At 38.1% G+C, this 15,446-nt stretch overlaps 2 protein-coding genes across 5 annotated transcripts in view; both read left to right on the plus strand.

Annotated features, from left to right (window-relative positions):
- The window catches only part of NRF1 (nuclear respiratory factor 1), a 145,915-nt gene that overhangs the window by 42,621 nt on the left and 87,848 nt on the right, over positions 1–15,446 (plus strand). For all 4 annotated transcript variants that reach the window (XM_044246558.1, XM_044246559.1, XM_044246557.1 and 1 more), the window contains exon 2: positions 9,070–9,298. In XM_044246558.1, the coding sequence (XP_044102493.1) occupies positions 9,076–9,298 (223 nt within the window). In that variant the 5' untranslated portion in view covers positions 9,070–9,075. The remainder of the gene's footprint in view (positions 1–9,069; positions 9,299–15,446) is intronic.
- On the plus strand, positions 6,616–7,229 carry LOC122905063 (histidine triad nucleotide-binding protein 1-like). The gene has a single exon (XM_044246562.1). It carries the CDS (start codon positions 6,631–6,633, stop codon positions 6,976–6,978), a length of 348 nt encoding a protein of 115 aa, XP_044102497.1. The 5' UTR covers positions 6,616–6,630; the 3' UTR covers positions 6,979–7,229.

Raw genomic sequence — 15,446 nt, forward strand, 5'->3', positions numbered from 1 at the left:
AGATACTGGCCCAGTTGGCAGGAGGAGCAGGAACTCCTCTGTACCAAACCACCCCCCCACCCACGATAGTTTATATAATAAAGACCAATCTATAGATAAAACACATGTTGTGCCTCCTCCCGCCCCCAGCCATGATGATCCAGGCTTAGAACTTATTAAATGCTGTGCTGTTGTTTTGGGGGAATGGATTTCTTGAATGGAGTGTTGACTAATCTGCTGAACATCACTTGCTCAAGCCTTTTCATTTGGATGCGGTATTTAGAGTGACAGGTGGCTTTCACCTTGCTTCTCACATCTGTTTGGAGGAGTCACTGTTGGGTCCACCTGCTGGCTCTCCACTTGTGCACTGTCATGAAATTTTGCTAGAGTTGTGGGTGCTGTATAGTTTCCTTTTTTATGTCCAGGAGAAAAGTATCTCAGTTGTCGGAGTTGATGTAATAAAGAAAGGCTTATTAGATGCCTGGCTCAAAACCTTCTGCACACAGTTAAGAAAACCATATTCTTAGAGCTGGTTGCCTGATCTGAAGATAAAGTAATTGAGGGGCGCCTGTGTGGCTCAGTTGGTTAAGCCTCTGCCTTCAACTCAGGTCATGATCTCAGGGTCCTGGGATCGAGCCCCGCATCGAGCTCTCTGATCAGCGGGGAACCTGCTTCCCCCCCTTTCTCTCTGCCTGCCTCTCTGCCTACTTGTGATCTCTCTTTCTGTGTCAGATAAAAATAAAATCTTAAAAAAAAAAAGAAAAGAAATTGAGACTCAGTCCTTGCAAGATGATGAATCAAGAAGAATAGGACCATAAATACCTAAGAATTCTGGCATCATCATCATCATTAATATTGAGCATTTATGTTCCAGGCACTGTGTTTATTGCTTTATCTGGATGATCTCAGTTAATCCTCATATCCTTTGCATACAGGTACTATCATTTTCTTTTCATTTAAAAACAAATGATGGGGCGCCTGGGTGGCTCAGTGGGTTAAAGCCTCTGCCTTTGGCTCGAGTCATGATCCCAGGGTCCTGGGATTGAGCCCCGCATTGGGGCTCTCAGCTCAACAGGCCTGCTTCCTCCTCTCTCTCTGCCTGCCTCTCTACTTGTGATCTCTATCTGTCAAATAAATAAAATCTTTAAAAAACAACAACAACAACAACAAATGCTGAAATTGAGACTTAGAGGTTCTAAGTAACTTGTCCCAGGCATCCTGGATATCTGGTAACAGTCTGTGCTGTTTTTGAAAATTGTTACTGACTAATATGTTTTCAGTTAGTAGCAGTTCTTATCAGTTTTGCTGTCCACACACTGCTTGTGGATGAAAGAAAGCTAAAATGCTTTACTGGAAATGAGTGGGCGGGCGCTTATGAAGATCTCTAGCAGTATGTGTATGCCAGTCACATCTGGCTTTAAACAACCTACTTTATGTATTATTTTATGAAAACATTGAAAGCATCATTTATAAGTATCCCACTCTGGTTCAAAGAAGTCTGAAATATGGGGCACCTGGGTGACTCAGTGGGTTGGGCCTCTGCCTTCACCTAAGGTCATGATCTCAGGGTCCTGGGATGGAGCCCCGCATGGGACTCTCTGCTCAGTGGGGAGCTTGCTTCCCCCTCTCTCTCTGCCTGCCTCTTTGCCTGCTTGTGATCTCTCTCTGTCAAATAAATAAAATCTTTTAAAACAAAACAAAACAAAAGTCTGAAATACCTTAGCCTTTGCTTTGTACAGAGCGCAGAATAAAAGTAGTTAGAGAGGCTGAAGGTTGGGATGAGAGGAGAGGTAGGAAGAGATGAGGCACTGGGCACAAATGCCAAGGCCTGTGAAACAGACAGCCCTATTGATTTCTGCCACGAACCGCATTCTGCAGGAAAGAATGGAAATCCATTATACCAAGTGCATAGCGGACAAATCCCTTTGAAAAGCAGTTAGATGCCATCTAATCCCAAATCATTTAAAAACAATTTTGAAGTACCCAGAATTTTAAAATGCCCTAAGTAGTTTGTCTCTTACACTAGAAGAGCAGTGAAATAGATGGAAAAACAGTATTTTCATGGTATTTTCCTCTCATAAATTATGTTTAATTGTGCAACTTAAATAGTGTGTTAAAATTGCATTTTAGATATTTACAAATCTGGGGGGTAGGATATAGTCCTTTGAATATTCTGAAACACACCAAACATAGGATATGGAAGAAGCCTTACCAGATACCTTTCTTTAAAAGAAAAAAAAAGAAAGACAAAAAGACAAAATTTATTTTGATATAATTTTAGACTTTTAGAAAAGTTACAAAAATAGTGTAAAGAACTCTCATTACCCGTATTTCCCAGATATTAAGGTTTTACCGTGTTTTCCTTATTTTTTCCTCTTTTAAATAATTTTTTACCAGGTACGTCTTCCAAAGCTCCATTTGAAGAAATCATCATGAAAGTATTAAATCATCATGAAAGTATTACATGAGATACAGAGCTGGGGAGATGACCTCAGGAAGAGAAAGTGTGGAAGAGGGGTGGGGGAGTCAAATGATCCCGAATGATTCCTAATCTTTTTGGATTTGAGGCATTATGTGGTTTTTTATTTTGTAATTAAAGTGAATTTTATTTTGAATACAAAATACTTCCTGAGGTAACTGAATAGTCCCAAAGTTAAGAATCAGAGTTAGCAGGATGAGTTGTGAAATGTATAGTAGTAGTGTGAGAATGACAAGAGATAATTGAATTAAGTTAGAGGGAAAAAAAAAATTAGAAACAGCACAAGAATATAAAACAGAATATAAAACAGGCACCTCCAAAAGGTGAAAATTTGTCGTTTACAAAGAACCAGTTTGCCTGAAGAACAAACACAACAGGATGGGGCTTAAAGCAGTCTAACTCTGGGGTGGTTGAGGGGTGGGGTTAGGTATCCAGGGGGGAAAAAAAGAAAAAAAGGAATCACTCAGAGAAACCAAGGATTTTAGAAGTTTTCGAAGAAGGAAAGGGAGAGTTTTACAATAGAGGAGAATAAAAATGCAAGAAGAATTTTGCATGAATAGATAATTATGTTCTTTTTACTTGTAGTCATAAGGGTTATATCTAGAAGGCTTCTTTTTTTTTTTTTTTTTTTTTTTAATTTGGTTAACTCCAGATATGCAAAGCTGTATTCTGTTGCATGCTGATTGAATTCCAGACTGGGCATGAGGGGTGCGTTACACAAGTAGAGATTGTTAGTGCACAGCTTAAACACTCAGCTTGTCAGTATGCATCAAAATTTAAAATGCATATAATCTTGACAGAAACTTTACCTTTAAGAATTTAGTTTTTTAAATTAAAACATTTAAAAAATTTTAATTCCAATATAGTTAACATGCAGTGTTGTATTAATTTGGGGCTTACAGTATAGTGATCCAGCAATTCTGTACATTACTCCATGACTCTTAGTCCCTTTCCTGTATTCCCCTCAATGCCACCCCTCCCAACCATCTGTTCTCTGTAGTTAAGAGTCTGTTTCTTGGTTTGTCTTTTTCTTTTTCTCGTTTGTTCGTTTGTTTTGTTTCTTAAATTCTACATATGAGTAAAATCATATGATGTGTGTCTTTCTCTGACTGACTTATTTCAGAGTATTATACTCTATTTCTTTAAAATAAAATAATATGCAAAGGATTTTTAAAAGATAATAAGAGCTAGTTTTATGATTCTGCTCTATGATAGTTATTTATTCTTTGTATCGCTCCTCGACCTTTTGGCTAAGATCAAGTGTAGTTATTTATTCTTTGTAAAATAGTTACCACTAGTGTCAAGGATTTTTTTTTTAATTATGGGAAAATATATATAACATAAAACTTACCATCTTAGCCATTTTTAAAAAATATTTATTTATTAGAGTGAGAGCTCTTGTATGTGTGAGTAAGTGGAGGGACAGGGAGAGGGAGAGAAGCAGACTCCCTACTGTATGTGGAGCCTGACGTGGGGTTCGATTCCACGGCCCTGATCATGGCATGAGCCAAAATCAAAAGTTGGATGCCTGGGGCACCTGGGTGGCTCAGTCGGTTAAGTTTTTGTCTTTGGCTCAGGTCATGATCTCAGGATCCTGAAATTGAGCCTGGAGTGGGGCTTCATACTTAGCAGGGAGTCAGCTTGTCTTTCTTTCCCTCTGCTCCTCACACAACTCGTGCCATCTCTCTTTCTCAAATAAATAAAATCTTTGGGGGAAAAAAATTTCCTCTTTAAAAAAAAAAAAAAAGATTCTCTTTCTCTCTCTTTCTTTCTCTATGAAGATAATGAGAAGACAGGCCAGCCTGGGAGAAAACAGTTGTAAAAGTCAGAGACACAAAGAACTCTTAACACTAAACAATAAGAAAATGAACAACCTGATTAAAAAATGGCAAAAGACCTAAACAGACACCTTACCAAAAAGTTAAATAGGTTACATATAAGCCTGTGAAAAGATGTTCGATCATATCATTAGGGAATTGCAAACTAAAACGATGAGATAATACTACACATCTGTTAGAATGGCTACAGTTCAAAACACCAACACCACCAAATGCTGATAAGGGTATGGAGCAACAGGAATCTTCATTTATTAATGGTGGGAATGCAAAATGGTATCACCACTTTGGAAGACAGTTTGGAAATTTATTACAAAACTAAATATATTCTTACTACACAATCCAGCCATTGTGCTCCTCGGCATTTATCAAAGAAGTTAAAAACTTCTCTCTGCCAAAAAACCTCGCACAGATGTTTATGGCATATTCATAATTGCTAAAACTTGTAAGTAACCAAAATATCCTTCAGTAGGTGAATGGATAAATAAACTATGGAACATCAGATCATAGAGTATTATTCAGCACTACAGAGAAATGAGCTATCAGGCTATGAAAAGACATGGACAAACCTCAAATGCCTAGCTAAGTGAAAGAAGTCAACCTGAAAATGCTATATAGTGTGTGATGGCAGCAATATGAAGTTCTAGAAAAGGCAGAACTATGGAGATGGTAAAAGAATCAGTGGTTGCCAGGGATCGGGGGAGGAAGAATTGATAAGATCTGCTAAGGGAAATAAATCAGGACAAATACAATGCAATTCCACTTATATGAGGTCTCTATGCTAGTCAGATTCATAGACACAGACAGTAGACAGGTGGTTGCAGGGGGCTGGGAAAGGAAGGGAAACTGAGGGATTACCTCACAGGTACAGAGCTTCAGTTTTGCAAGATGAAAAGAGTTCTGGAGATTATACAACAATATGAATGTATTTAACACTACAGAACTATACACTTAGAAATGATTAAAGGGCGCCTAGATGGCTCAGTCAGTTGGGTGTCCAACATTTTTTTTAAAGATTTTATTTCTTGAGGGGCGCCTGGGTGGCTCAGTGGGTTGAGGCCTCTGCCTTCGGCTCGGGTTGTGGTCCCAGGGTCCTGGGATCGAGCCCCACGTCCAGCCCTCTGCTCGGCGGGGAGCCTGCTTCCTCCTCTCTCTCTCTCTGCCTGCTTGTCATCTCTGTCTGTCAAATAAATAAATAAAATCTTTTAAAAAAAAAAAGATTTTATTTATTTGAGAGAACACAAGAGCATGAGTTGGGGGAGGGGCAGAGAGAGAGGGAGTGTGTTTACTACTGTGTTTACTATGCTGGGTCTTTTGCCCCTCCATATAAGCTTTATTTTTTTTTTAAGTTTTTTTTTTTTGTTTTTGTTTTTGGTTTTTTTTTGACAGAAGAGAGAAAGAGAACATAAGCAGGGGGAGTGGGAGAGGGAGAAGCAGGCTCCCCGCTGAGCACAGAGCCCAATGTGGGACTGCTTCCCAGGACCCAGGGATCATGACCTGAGCCGAAGGCAGACGCTTAACGGACTGAGCCACCCAGGTGCCCCACCATATAAACTTTAAAATCAGTTTTTTGTTGTCTATAAAATAACTTGCTGGGATTTCATTTGGGGTTACATTGAATCTATGGATCAAATTAGGACATCTTGACAGTATTGAGTCTTCCTATCCATGAACATGGAATCTGTTTCTATTATTTAGGTCTTCTTTGACTTCCTTCATTAGAGTTTTGTAGTTTTCTTTATATAGGTCTTATCCATATTTTGTTAGATTTATACCTAAGTATTCTGTTTTTTTGCTTGCTAATGGAAATGGCATTGTGTTTTAAATTCAAATTCTATTTGCTGGTCTAAAGCAATTGACTTTTGTGTATGAACTTTGTATCCTGCAACATTGCTCTAACTCACTTACTAGTTTCAGGAGGTTTTTTAGTTCTTTTGGATTTCCTATATATATGTAATCATGTCATCTTGAACCAACACAGGGTTTTTTTTTTTTTTTTTTTTCTTCTTCCCAATCAGTGTACCTTTTATTTCCTTTTCTTGTCTTCCTGGACTAGCTAGGACTTCAGTACATTGTGGAAAGGAGTGGTGAGAGGGACCATCCTTGCCTTATTCCTGACTTAGCAGGAAGGCTTCTAGTTTCTTGACATTAAATATGATGCTAGATGTAGATTTTTTGTAGTGTTTTTGTTTTTGTTTTTTGTTTTTTAGAGAGAAAGAGAGATGGAACATGAGCAGGGGAGGGGCAGAGGGAGAGAGTCTCAAGCAGACTCCCCGCTGAGCATGGAGCCTGCCACAGGGCTTGATCTCATGACCCTGAGATCACACCTGAGCCAAAATGAAGAGTCAGGCCCTCCTCTCGAGCTTCTGCCCGGGGCAGCTGCACGGGAGGGAGGCCGAGATGGCAGATGAGATCGCTAAGGCTCAGGCCGTGCGGCCTGGTGGCGACACAATCTTCGGGAAGATCATTCTCAAGGAAATCCCAGCCAAAATCATTTTTGAGGATGACCAGTGTCTTGCTTTCCATGACATTTCCCCTCAAGCACCAGCTCATTTTCTGGTGATACCCAAGAAACATATATCCCAGATTTCTGTAGCAGAAGATGATGATGAAAGTCTTCTTGGACATTTAATGATTGTTGGCAAGAAATGTGCTGCTGATTTGGGCCTGAAGAAGGGTTATTGAATGGTGGTGAATGAAGGTTCAGATGGGGGACAGTCTGTCTATCATGTTCATCTCCATGTTCTTGGAGGTCGGCAGATGAATTGGTCTCCTGGTTAAGCTTGTTTTAGGGTTGATTTTCCCTCCTCTAGGCAGTGGTCAATATTTCCCAGTTCTGTAGGTTAAACAATATACTTCCTTTTGCCTATATATGGAGAGATTGAGGAAATAATTTTTAAAAGCCATGCATAATAAAAGACAATGTTGCATGGTTTTAAAAAAAAAAAAATGAAGAGTCAGATGCTTAACCGACTGAACCACCCAGGTGCTCCAATTTTTTATAGATATTTAAAAATTGAGGCAAGTAAGTTATTCTCTTTTATGTTTGTATTCCTTTTTCTTCTTTTTTTTTTTTTTTTTTAAGATTTTATTCATTTATTAGAGAGGGAGAGAGCACAAGCCAAGGCAGAGGGAGAAGCAGGCTCCCTCCTAATTGTGGTGCTTGATCCCAGGACCCTGGGATCATGACCTGGGGTGGATGCTTAACTAACTGAGCCACGCAGGTACCCCTGTATTCCTTATTTTTAAAGGCTGAATACTATTTTATTTTATATATATATATATATATATATATATATCCACATTTTGTTTACCCATCAATCCATTAGTGGATAGTTGGGTTGCTTCCACTTTCTTGGCTATTGTGAATAATACTGCTATGAACATGGGTATACAAGTAGCCCTTTGAGACCTTTCTTTCAGTTTTTCTAGGTATAATTGCTGGATCATATGGTAATATTTGCATTTCATTGAGTTTATTGAATGTTATATGCAAAATTTAATATAAAGGATATTCATTGCACTGATATTTATGATAGTGAAAATTTGGAAGCAGCCTTGCTACTTGTCAGTACGTGATTGGTTAGATAATCACAGTACATCCATACAATGAGGTATACTGCAGCTGTTTAGAAAGGTCTGTTTAGAAAGTTGTTTAGAAAGGTCTGTGTTTTGACAGGTCAGAATATCTAGATAGATTAAAATATGAAAAAAAGAAAATTGTAAAGTGGTATGTATAATATGAGCCTTTTTAAAAAAAGATTTATTTATTTATGAGAGAGAGAATGGGAAGGGTGAGGGGCAGAAGGAAAGGGAGTAGTAGATTCCCCACTCAGCTGGGAGCCTGATGTGGGGCTGGATCCCAGGACCCTGAGATCATGACCCAAGCCAAAGGCAGTTGCTTAACCGAATGGGCCAGCCACCCAGGCACCCTGTAAATGAACCTGTTCTTATTTAAAATCATATGTATTATATGTATGTATATATGTATTATGTATGTATGCTTCAAAAAATTTTTAAAGGATAATAATTCTATAGGCTGAGGGGGATGAGTGGATAGGTTATATGTGCAGTAGACTAGCAGACCTTTATCTTACTGCATTATAAGTTACTGCATCATAGCAGGGTTTATAAGAGGCATAGTTTTTTATAAGCAGAAAAACCAATTTAAGTGATAATATTTTTGGAAAAAATAGAGCTTGACTTGAATACAAAGAAATGTTATGTGTTTCATTTACTTACCATGTGTTTTTACATCTACAACACACATCACTGGGATTTTTTTTTTTTTAAAGATTTTATTTATTTATTTGACAGAGAGAGATCACAGTAGACAGAGAGGCAGGCAGAGAGAGGGAAGCAGGCTCCCTGCTGAGCAGAGAGCCCGATGCGGGACCCGATCCCAGGACCCTGAGATCATGACCTGAGCCGAAGACAGCGGCTTAACCCACTGAGCCACCCAGGTGCCCCATCACTGGGATCTTTAAAGTATCTTTTTATTGTTATACATGGTATGAAGGATACACGTACGGTCTTGTGGCCTGACATATAAAATTAGCACAGTGACTTTCTATCAGAATGGTTTTACATAAGGAAAATGTTCTACCATTTTTGGATCATACTTGAATGGTGCTTTCCATTTCTTGTGACTTGGTGTGGTGTGGTATGTGGTGAAATCGTAGGCTTCCTCTGCTCTTGAGGAAAATATTGCTTCGTTTAAGCACTGTGTTACACTGCACACTGAATTCTGTTCTTTGCCTTTTCTTCTGACAATAGATCTTCATGGAGGAGCACGGAGTGACCCAAACCGAACACATGGCTACCATAGAAGCCCATGCGGTCGCCCAGCAGGTACAGCAGGTCCATGTGGCCACCTACACTGAGCACAGTATGCTGAGTGCTGATGAAGACTCACCTTCTTCTCCTGAGGACACCTCTTACGATGATTCAGACATACTCAACTCCACAGCGGCTGATGAGGTAACAGCCCATCTAGCTGCTGCAGGTAATGCTGTTTGGATCGGAAGCTCTTCATTTTTTTTGCTTAACCTCTGGTTTTGTGCATATCTGCAAGGACCTCGGATGCAGACATTCTCATATATATCTTCAAATCACATTTTCATGATTTTTTAAGCCTTGCATTTATAGCTTATGCCTATATTCTACTGAGACTTAAGATCTAGAGTGACATACTACTAATGATATGACTTTGGTTTTGTTTTTTTCATCCATTCCAACAGTCTTTTGACTTCTTACTAAAACATTTAGTCTATTTACATTAAATGTAACCACGATATATTTAGGTTTAAATTTATCATGTTTACTGTATGCTTTCTCTTCATCCCACTTGCTCTGTGATTACTTTTCCTTTGTGTTTTGGAGGGACTAAAAAGTTTACATTTTTTTTCTTTTAGTTTGAAAGATGTACACACTTTTCCTATTAGTTGTACCCCTAGAAACTATAATACATCCTTAACTTATTTCAAAGTCTTCTGGAATTGGTACTTATATCCTTTTATGGGATAATGCAAGTTTCTTAGAACACTTGAATTTTATTTTCCTTCTGACCTATATGCTATTGTTATTCTATGTATTATTTCTTCATATATTCCAAGCCATACGAGACATTATTTTTGTTTTATACTTACTTAGTCTTCATTTTTTCCTTCATATCCAACTTGCCTTCTGAGAATTTTTCTTCTAACGATAACATTTAGTATTTCCTTGAGCATGGATGTCTCTCAGTTTTTCATTGTCGGAAGATGTTTTTATTTAACCTTTAGTTTCAAAAGGTGTTCTCACTGGGTATAGAATTTTAGGTTGGCACTTATTTTTTCTCCCTCACATTGAAGATACTGTTCCCACTGTCTGCTGGTTTCCATCCTTGCTTTTCAGAATTCAGCTGTTTCATTCTAATAGCTGCTCCTTTGAAGGTTATCTCCCACATAGGTCCCTCCTCCAACTGTTCTTAAAATTTTCTCTGTCTTCAGCTTTTTGGTGTGTGTGTGTGTGTGTTCTGGTTTTGTGATATAGCTGGTTTTGGGCTTCTCATTTATTCTGTTTAGGATTCTTTAAACATCTTGAATCTGTGGATTGATGTCTTTCATCAATTCTAGACCATCTTAGTCACTAGATATTTTTTTAAAAAGGTTTTATTTATTTATTTGAGAGAATGAGTGAACAAAAGCAGGGGTGGGGGGGGTAGGAAGGGCAGAGGGAGGAGGAGAAGCAGGCTTCCCACTGCAGGGAGTCCAGTACAGGGCTTGATCCCAGGACCCTGGCATCATGACCTGAGCTGAAGGTAGACCCTTAACCCATGAGCCACGCAGGTTCCCCTTAGTTACTAGATTTTGCTTTGATTTTGCTTCTGCTCCATTCCATCTTTTTCTTCTGTGACTCCAATTAAATATGTTAGTTTTCTTCATTGAATCTTTTATGTCTCTTATCCTCTATTCTATATTACCATCAGTTTGTCTCTTTATACTTCACTGTATGTCATTTCTTCAAACTGTCTTCCAGTTTACAGCTGTGTCTGAGGTGATCTAAATCTGTCTACTGAGGAACTAATTTTAGTAATAGTTAATAGTTTCATTTTTTTAAAAAAGATTTTTATTTATTTATTTGACAGAGAAAGAGATCACAAGTAGGGAGAGAGGCAGGCAGAGAGAGAGGGGAAGCAGGCTCCCTGCTGAGCAGAGAGCCCGATGTGGGACTCGATCCCAGGACCCTGAGATCATGACCTGATGAGCTGAAGGGAGAGGTGTAACCCACTGAGCCAACCAGGTGCCCCAATAGTTTTCTTTTCTTTTCTTTTTAAGAATTTCTAGTATTTTTTTCCCTCCTAAATCTGTACTATTATCATTTCCAGTTGTAGTAGGAAAAATAAGTTTTTTTAATCTCTGTGAGTAAAGTAAGCATCATGATTTTACAATAAATTTGGTAATTCTACCCTCTGAAGTGCCATTGGGTCTTTTTTCTGTTATATGTTGATAGTGCTGTTTCTTGTTTATGTTTGTTTTTCTTTTCATATATTGGTTATATTTAAATGAATGCTGAATGGTGTGTTTGGAAATTTATTTTTAGGAATAATTTGGGGTCTAGAATAGTATTATTGCCCTCTAGAGAGGATTTTTGTTTCCTTCTGCCAGCTGCCTAAGGACACTAGCAATCCTGGATTATCTTAATCCAATTTAAGGTTTGAGATTTTCTGGGCCACTAAATGACTTAAAGCTGGGCTATATTTTGTACCATTCTCTTTACTATTTACATTGTGTACTTAGCACTATGTGGAAGACTACATATAAATCATCCCTGGATGGGGTTAGTATTGTATAAGGAACATTGATCTCAAAGATATTTAGGAAGAGTTAGGCAGTAAATAAATTATCAGGAACGGCCAAAATACTTCTTCTTCTTCTTTTTTTTTTTAAGTATGTACTGTATTTAAGGAGAAGAAGACAAATGTGATGAAAAACCACCTTATTACTCTCAGTTATTATCCACTGTGTCATTCTGGAATTGTAAATTTAAAATAAGACTTAGTGGTAGAACACATATGAGATGTTTGTAAAATATATTTTTGAAACATTTATACTTCCCAGAAGAGGGCATCCTAACATAATGAATGCAGATCAACCTCTCCTGGGAAGGGAGATGCTTTTGAGACAAAAGTTTTGCTGAATTAGTGTACTGCATTGTCATAGTGTTAAAATTAGGAAAAGACTTCAATCTAACATTTTCAGTGGCAGATGGGGAAACTGAGGCCCAGCTGGTAGAAATGATTTACCCTTTAATCATTCAACAATTATTGAAGAATTATGTATGCTCTGTATCACTGTATATAGATGCTATGAACAGGACAGGCATGAACTTGCTCCTGATGTAGCTCACAGACCAATGGTGGGAGAGGGGTACAAATAATAAAGTAAAATAATTTCAAAAAGCACTGACTACTCGAGGAAATAAGGTGAATGAAGAGGGAAGGGAAGGAGATTCCTGCTTTTTCTAATCCTATTCTCTTCTCTCCTTCCACTGAGGTAACCACTATTCTAAATTTGATCTTTATCATTCTCATCCACTTCTTTTATTTCTGCTATATACTTATGTATCAATAAGCAATACTTAGCATTGTTTGGCATGTTTTAAATTTTATAAAAAAATGTCTCTCTATAGCATTGTTTATCCCATTCGGTATTATTTTTTTGAGGTTCATTCTTTTGAGGTTCATTCATGTTGATAATGTGGCAGTATGTTTTTATTTTAAGTGTTATTTGGAATTCCATTCATTATCTGAACATGACAGATATTGGTATGGCACTTAGGCTATTCATAAGTTTTGCTATTACAGTAACTGCAAATGAAAATTATTCTATTTTTTCTTGTGCAAATTGTGGGAGTTTCTTTTGGTTTTCAAGCTCTTGACAGTTCCCTTAGTGATACATTTTACATTGTGATCTGGGATAAATGAATGTACATATACTTGGAATAACAGTTTCTCATGGAGTAATACTTACCCTCTGCCATGAAGCACCCATTGATATGTCCTAATATCTTTCACTTTATTCCATTTTATTAAAAAACAAAACAAAAAAACAAACAAACTACTCATGAACCACCAAAGAATAGAAACCTGCAGTTTGAAAATACTGCTGAAGGTTATAACCAGGAGGAGAATGAGAGGGCAAAGATGGGTACATTTTCAACTTTACTAAATATTCCAAATGTCTTTCCAAGTCACTTTATTAATTTACATCCCCACAAACAGCATGCTAGAGGGCTTGTTGCTTCCAGTCCTCACCGTATTTGGAATTGTCAATTGTTTTTTGTTTTTGCTAGTCTGATGAAATGGAATCTCATTGTCTGTTTAATTTGCTCATCTCTGAGCTAGAAGTTCCAGCCAGTGCAGGAAGATAAGATAGAGTGTCATTTCAGACTATTGAAATGACTTTTTATTTACTATTGCTCTTCTTCTTCTGCGTATTTCCTCTTTATGCCTTTGTCTAATCAGTTTGGTTGTTGTTTTTTTCTTGTTGTATGAGTTAATTATATATATATATTTTTAAATTTTATTTAAAGATTTTTATTTATTTATTTTGAGAGAGAGAGAGAAACAGAGTGAGAGAGAGCATGAGAGGAGAGGTCAGAGGGAGAAGCAGACTCCCCACGGAGCTGGGAGCCCAATGTGGGACTCGATTCCAGGACTCTGGGACCATGACCTGAGTCGAAGGTAGTTGCTTAACCAACTCGGCCAGCCAGGCACCCAATGATATATTTTTTGATACTGTCCTTTTCTGGATAATATGCATTTCATTTATTAGTATCTTCATCCAATTTGTTGACTACTCTTTCCCTCAATTTTTTATTATTTCTTTTTGTCCATAAAGGTTTAAATTTAATTGTGAAATTTATCAGTCTTTTACCTTACTGTTTATCCTTTTGGAGTACCTTTTTTTTTTTTTTTTTTTAAAGATTTATTTATTTATTTGACAGACAGAAATCACAAGGAGGCAGAGAGGCAGGCAGAGAGAGAGGAGGAAGCAGGCTCCCCGCTGAGCAGAGAGCCTGATGCGGGGCTCGATCCCAGGACCCTGGGATCATGACCTGAGCCGAAGGCAGAGGCTTTAACCCACTGAGCCACCCAGGCGCCCCTGGAGTACTTTTTTTTTTTAAGATTTTATTTATTTGACACAGAGAGAGAGAGGTCACAAGTAGGCAGAGAGGCAGGCATAGAGAGGGAGAAGCAGACTCCCTGCTGAGCAGAGAGCCTAATGCGGGGCTTGATCCTAGGACCCTGAGATCATGACCTGAGCCAAAGGCAGAGGCTTAACCTACTGAACCACCCAGGCGCCCCTATCCTTTGGAGTCTTATTTAAGGAATTCTTACTCCTGAGTTCATAAATAGTCTACAACAGTTTATTGTAGAAGTTACAAAGTTCTTTGTTGTTGTTTTAATTTAGCTGTTTAATTCACCTGGAATACTATTTTTGTGTATATGATATAGGGATCTAGCTTCATTATTTTTCCATGCAATCGTTTGTTCCAGTACCATATTTTTAATAGTTCATCCTTTTCCTGCCTCTGTCTTTTGACACAGGAAGGTGTTTGTGAACTCTTAATTCAGTTGCATTGGTTTGTTTGTCTGTCCTTCAGCTGGTTCCATACTGTCTTAATGACCGTAGCTTTATAGTAACCACTGATATTTGATAGGATGAGCACACCTTTTAAAATTCTTAAAATTCTTCACAATTATTGTAGTGATTCTTGACCTTTTGCACATCTGTTTAAGTTTTAGGATCAGCTTATCAATTTCCAGAAAAACCCATCCTGGGACTTTTATTTGAATTGTATTGAGTTTATAAATTAATTAAGCACCTCTATTCATAATAGCCTAAAACTGGAAATTACCCGAACATCTATCAGTAGGATAATGGATAGCTGTGATTTATTTATATTCTGGAATATTACTCACCAATAAAAAGGAAGAAACTTACTAACACATACAGCAGTGTGGATGAATCTCAAGAACATTATTCTAAGTGAAAGAAACCTCACAAAAAAGAATATATATGGGGCGCCTGGGTGGCTCAGTGGATTGAGCCGCTGCCTTCAGCTCAGGTCATGATCTCAGGATCTGGGATCGAGGCCCACATCGGGCTCTCTGCTCAGCAGGGAGCCTGCTTCCTCCTCTCTCTCTGCCTGCCTCTCTACCTGCTTGTAATCTCTCTCTGTCAAATAAATAAATAAAATCTTTAAAAAAAAAAAAAAGAATATATATGGTATGATTCCATTTATTTGAAGTTCTAGAATAGACAATGCTTGCTTTTTTTTTTTTTTTAATTTATTTGTCAGAGAGAGAGTGCACAGGCAGACAGAGTGGCAGGCAGAGGCAGAAGGAGAAGCAGGCTCCCGCCAAGCAAGGAGCCCAATGTGGGATTCTATCCCAGGACGCTGGGATCATGACCTGAGCCAAAGGCAGCCGCTCAACCAACTGAGCCACCCAGGCATCCCGACAATGCTAAAATAGGGTGAAAAAATCAGTATTGTAGGTCCTTTTGAGAGATTGGGCAAGAACTGACTGGGAGGAGATATGAGAGAACTTTCTGTAGTGATGGTATTGTTATATGTCTTGATAGAGATTGGTTATCATTAGTGTC

The sequence above is a fragment of the Neovison vison genome, chromosome 4, assembly GCF_020171115.1.
Source record: "Neovison vison isolate M4711 chromosome 4, ASM_NN_V1, whole genome shotgun sequence".
In the NCBI taxonomy this organism is placed as follows: Eukaryota; Metazoa; Chordata; class Mammalia; order Carnivora; family Mustelidae; genus Neogale; species Neogale vison.

Bases quoted from the DNA above. Each gene is read 5' to 3' on its own strand.
- LOC122905063 (XM_044246562.1), top strand. From the start codon at position 6,631: ATGAAGAGTCAGGCCCTCCTCTCGAGCTTCTGCCCGGGGCAGCTGCAC.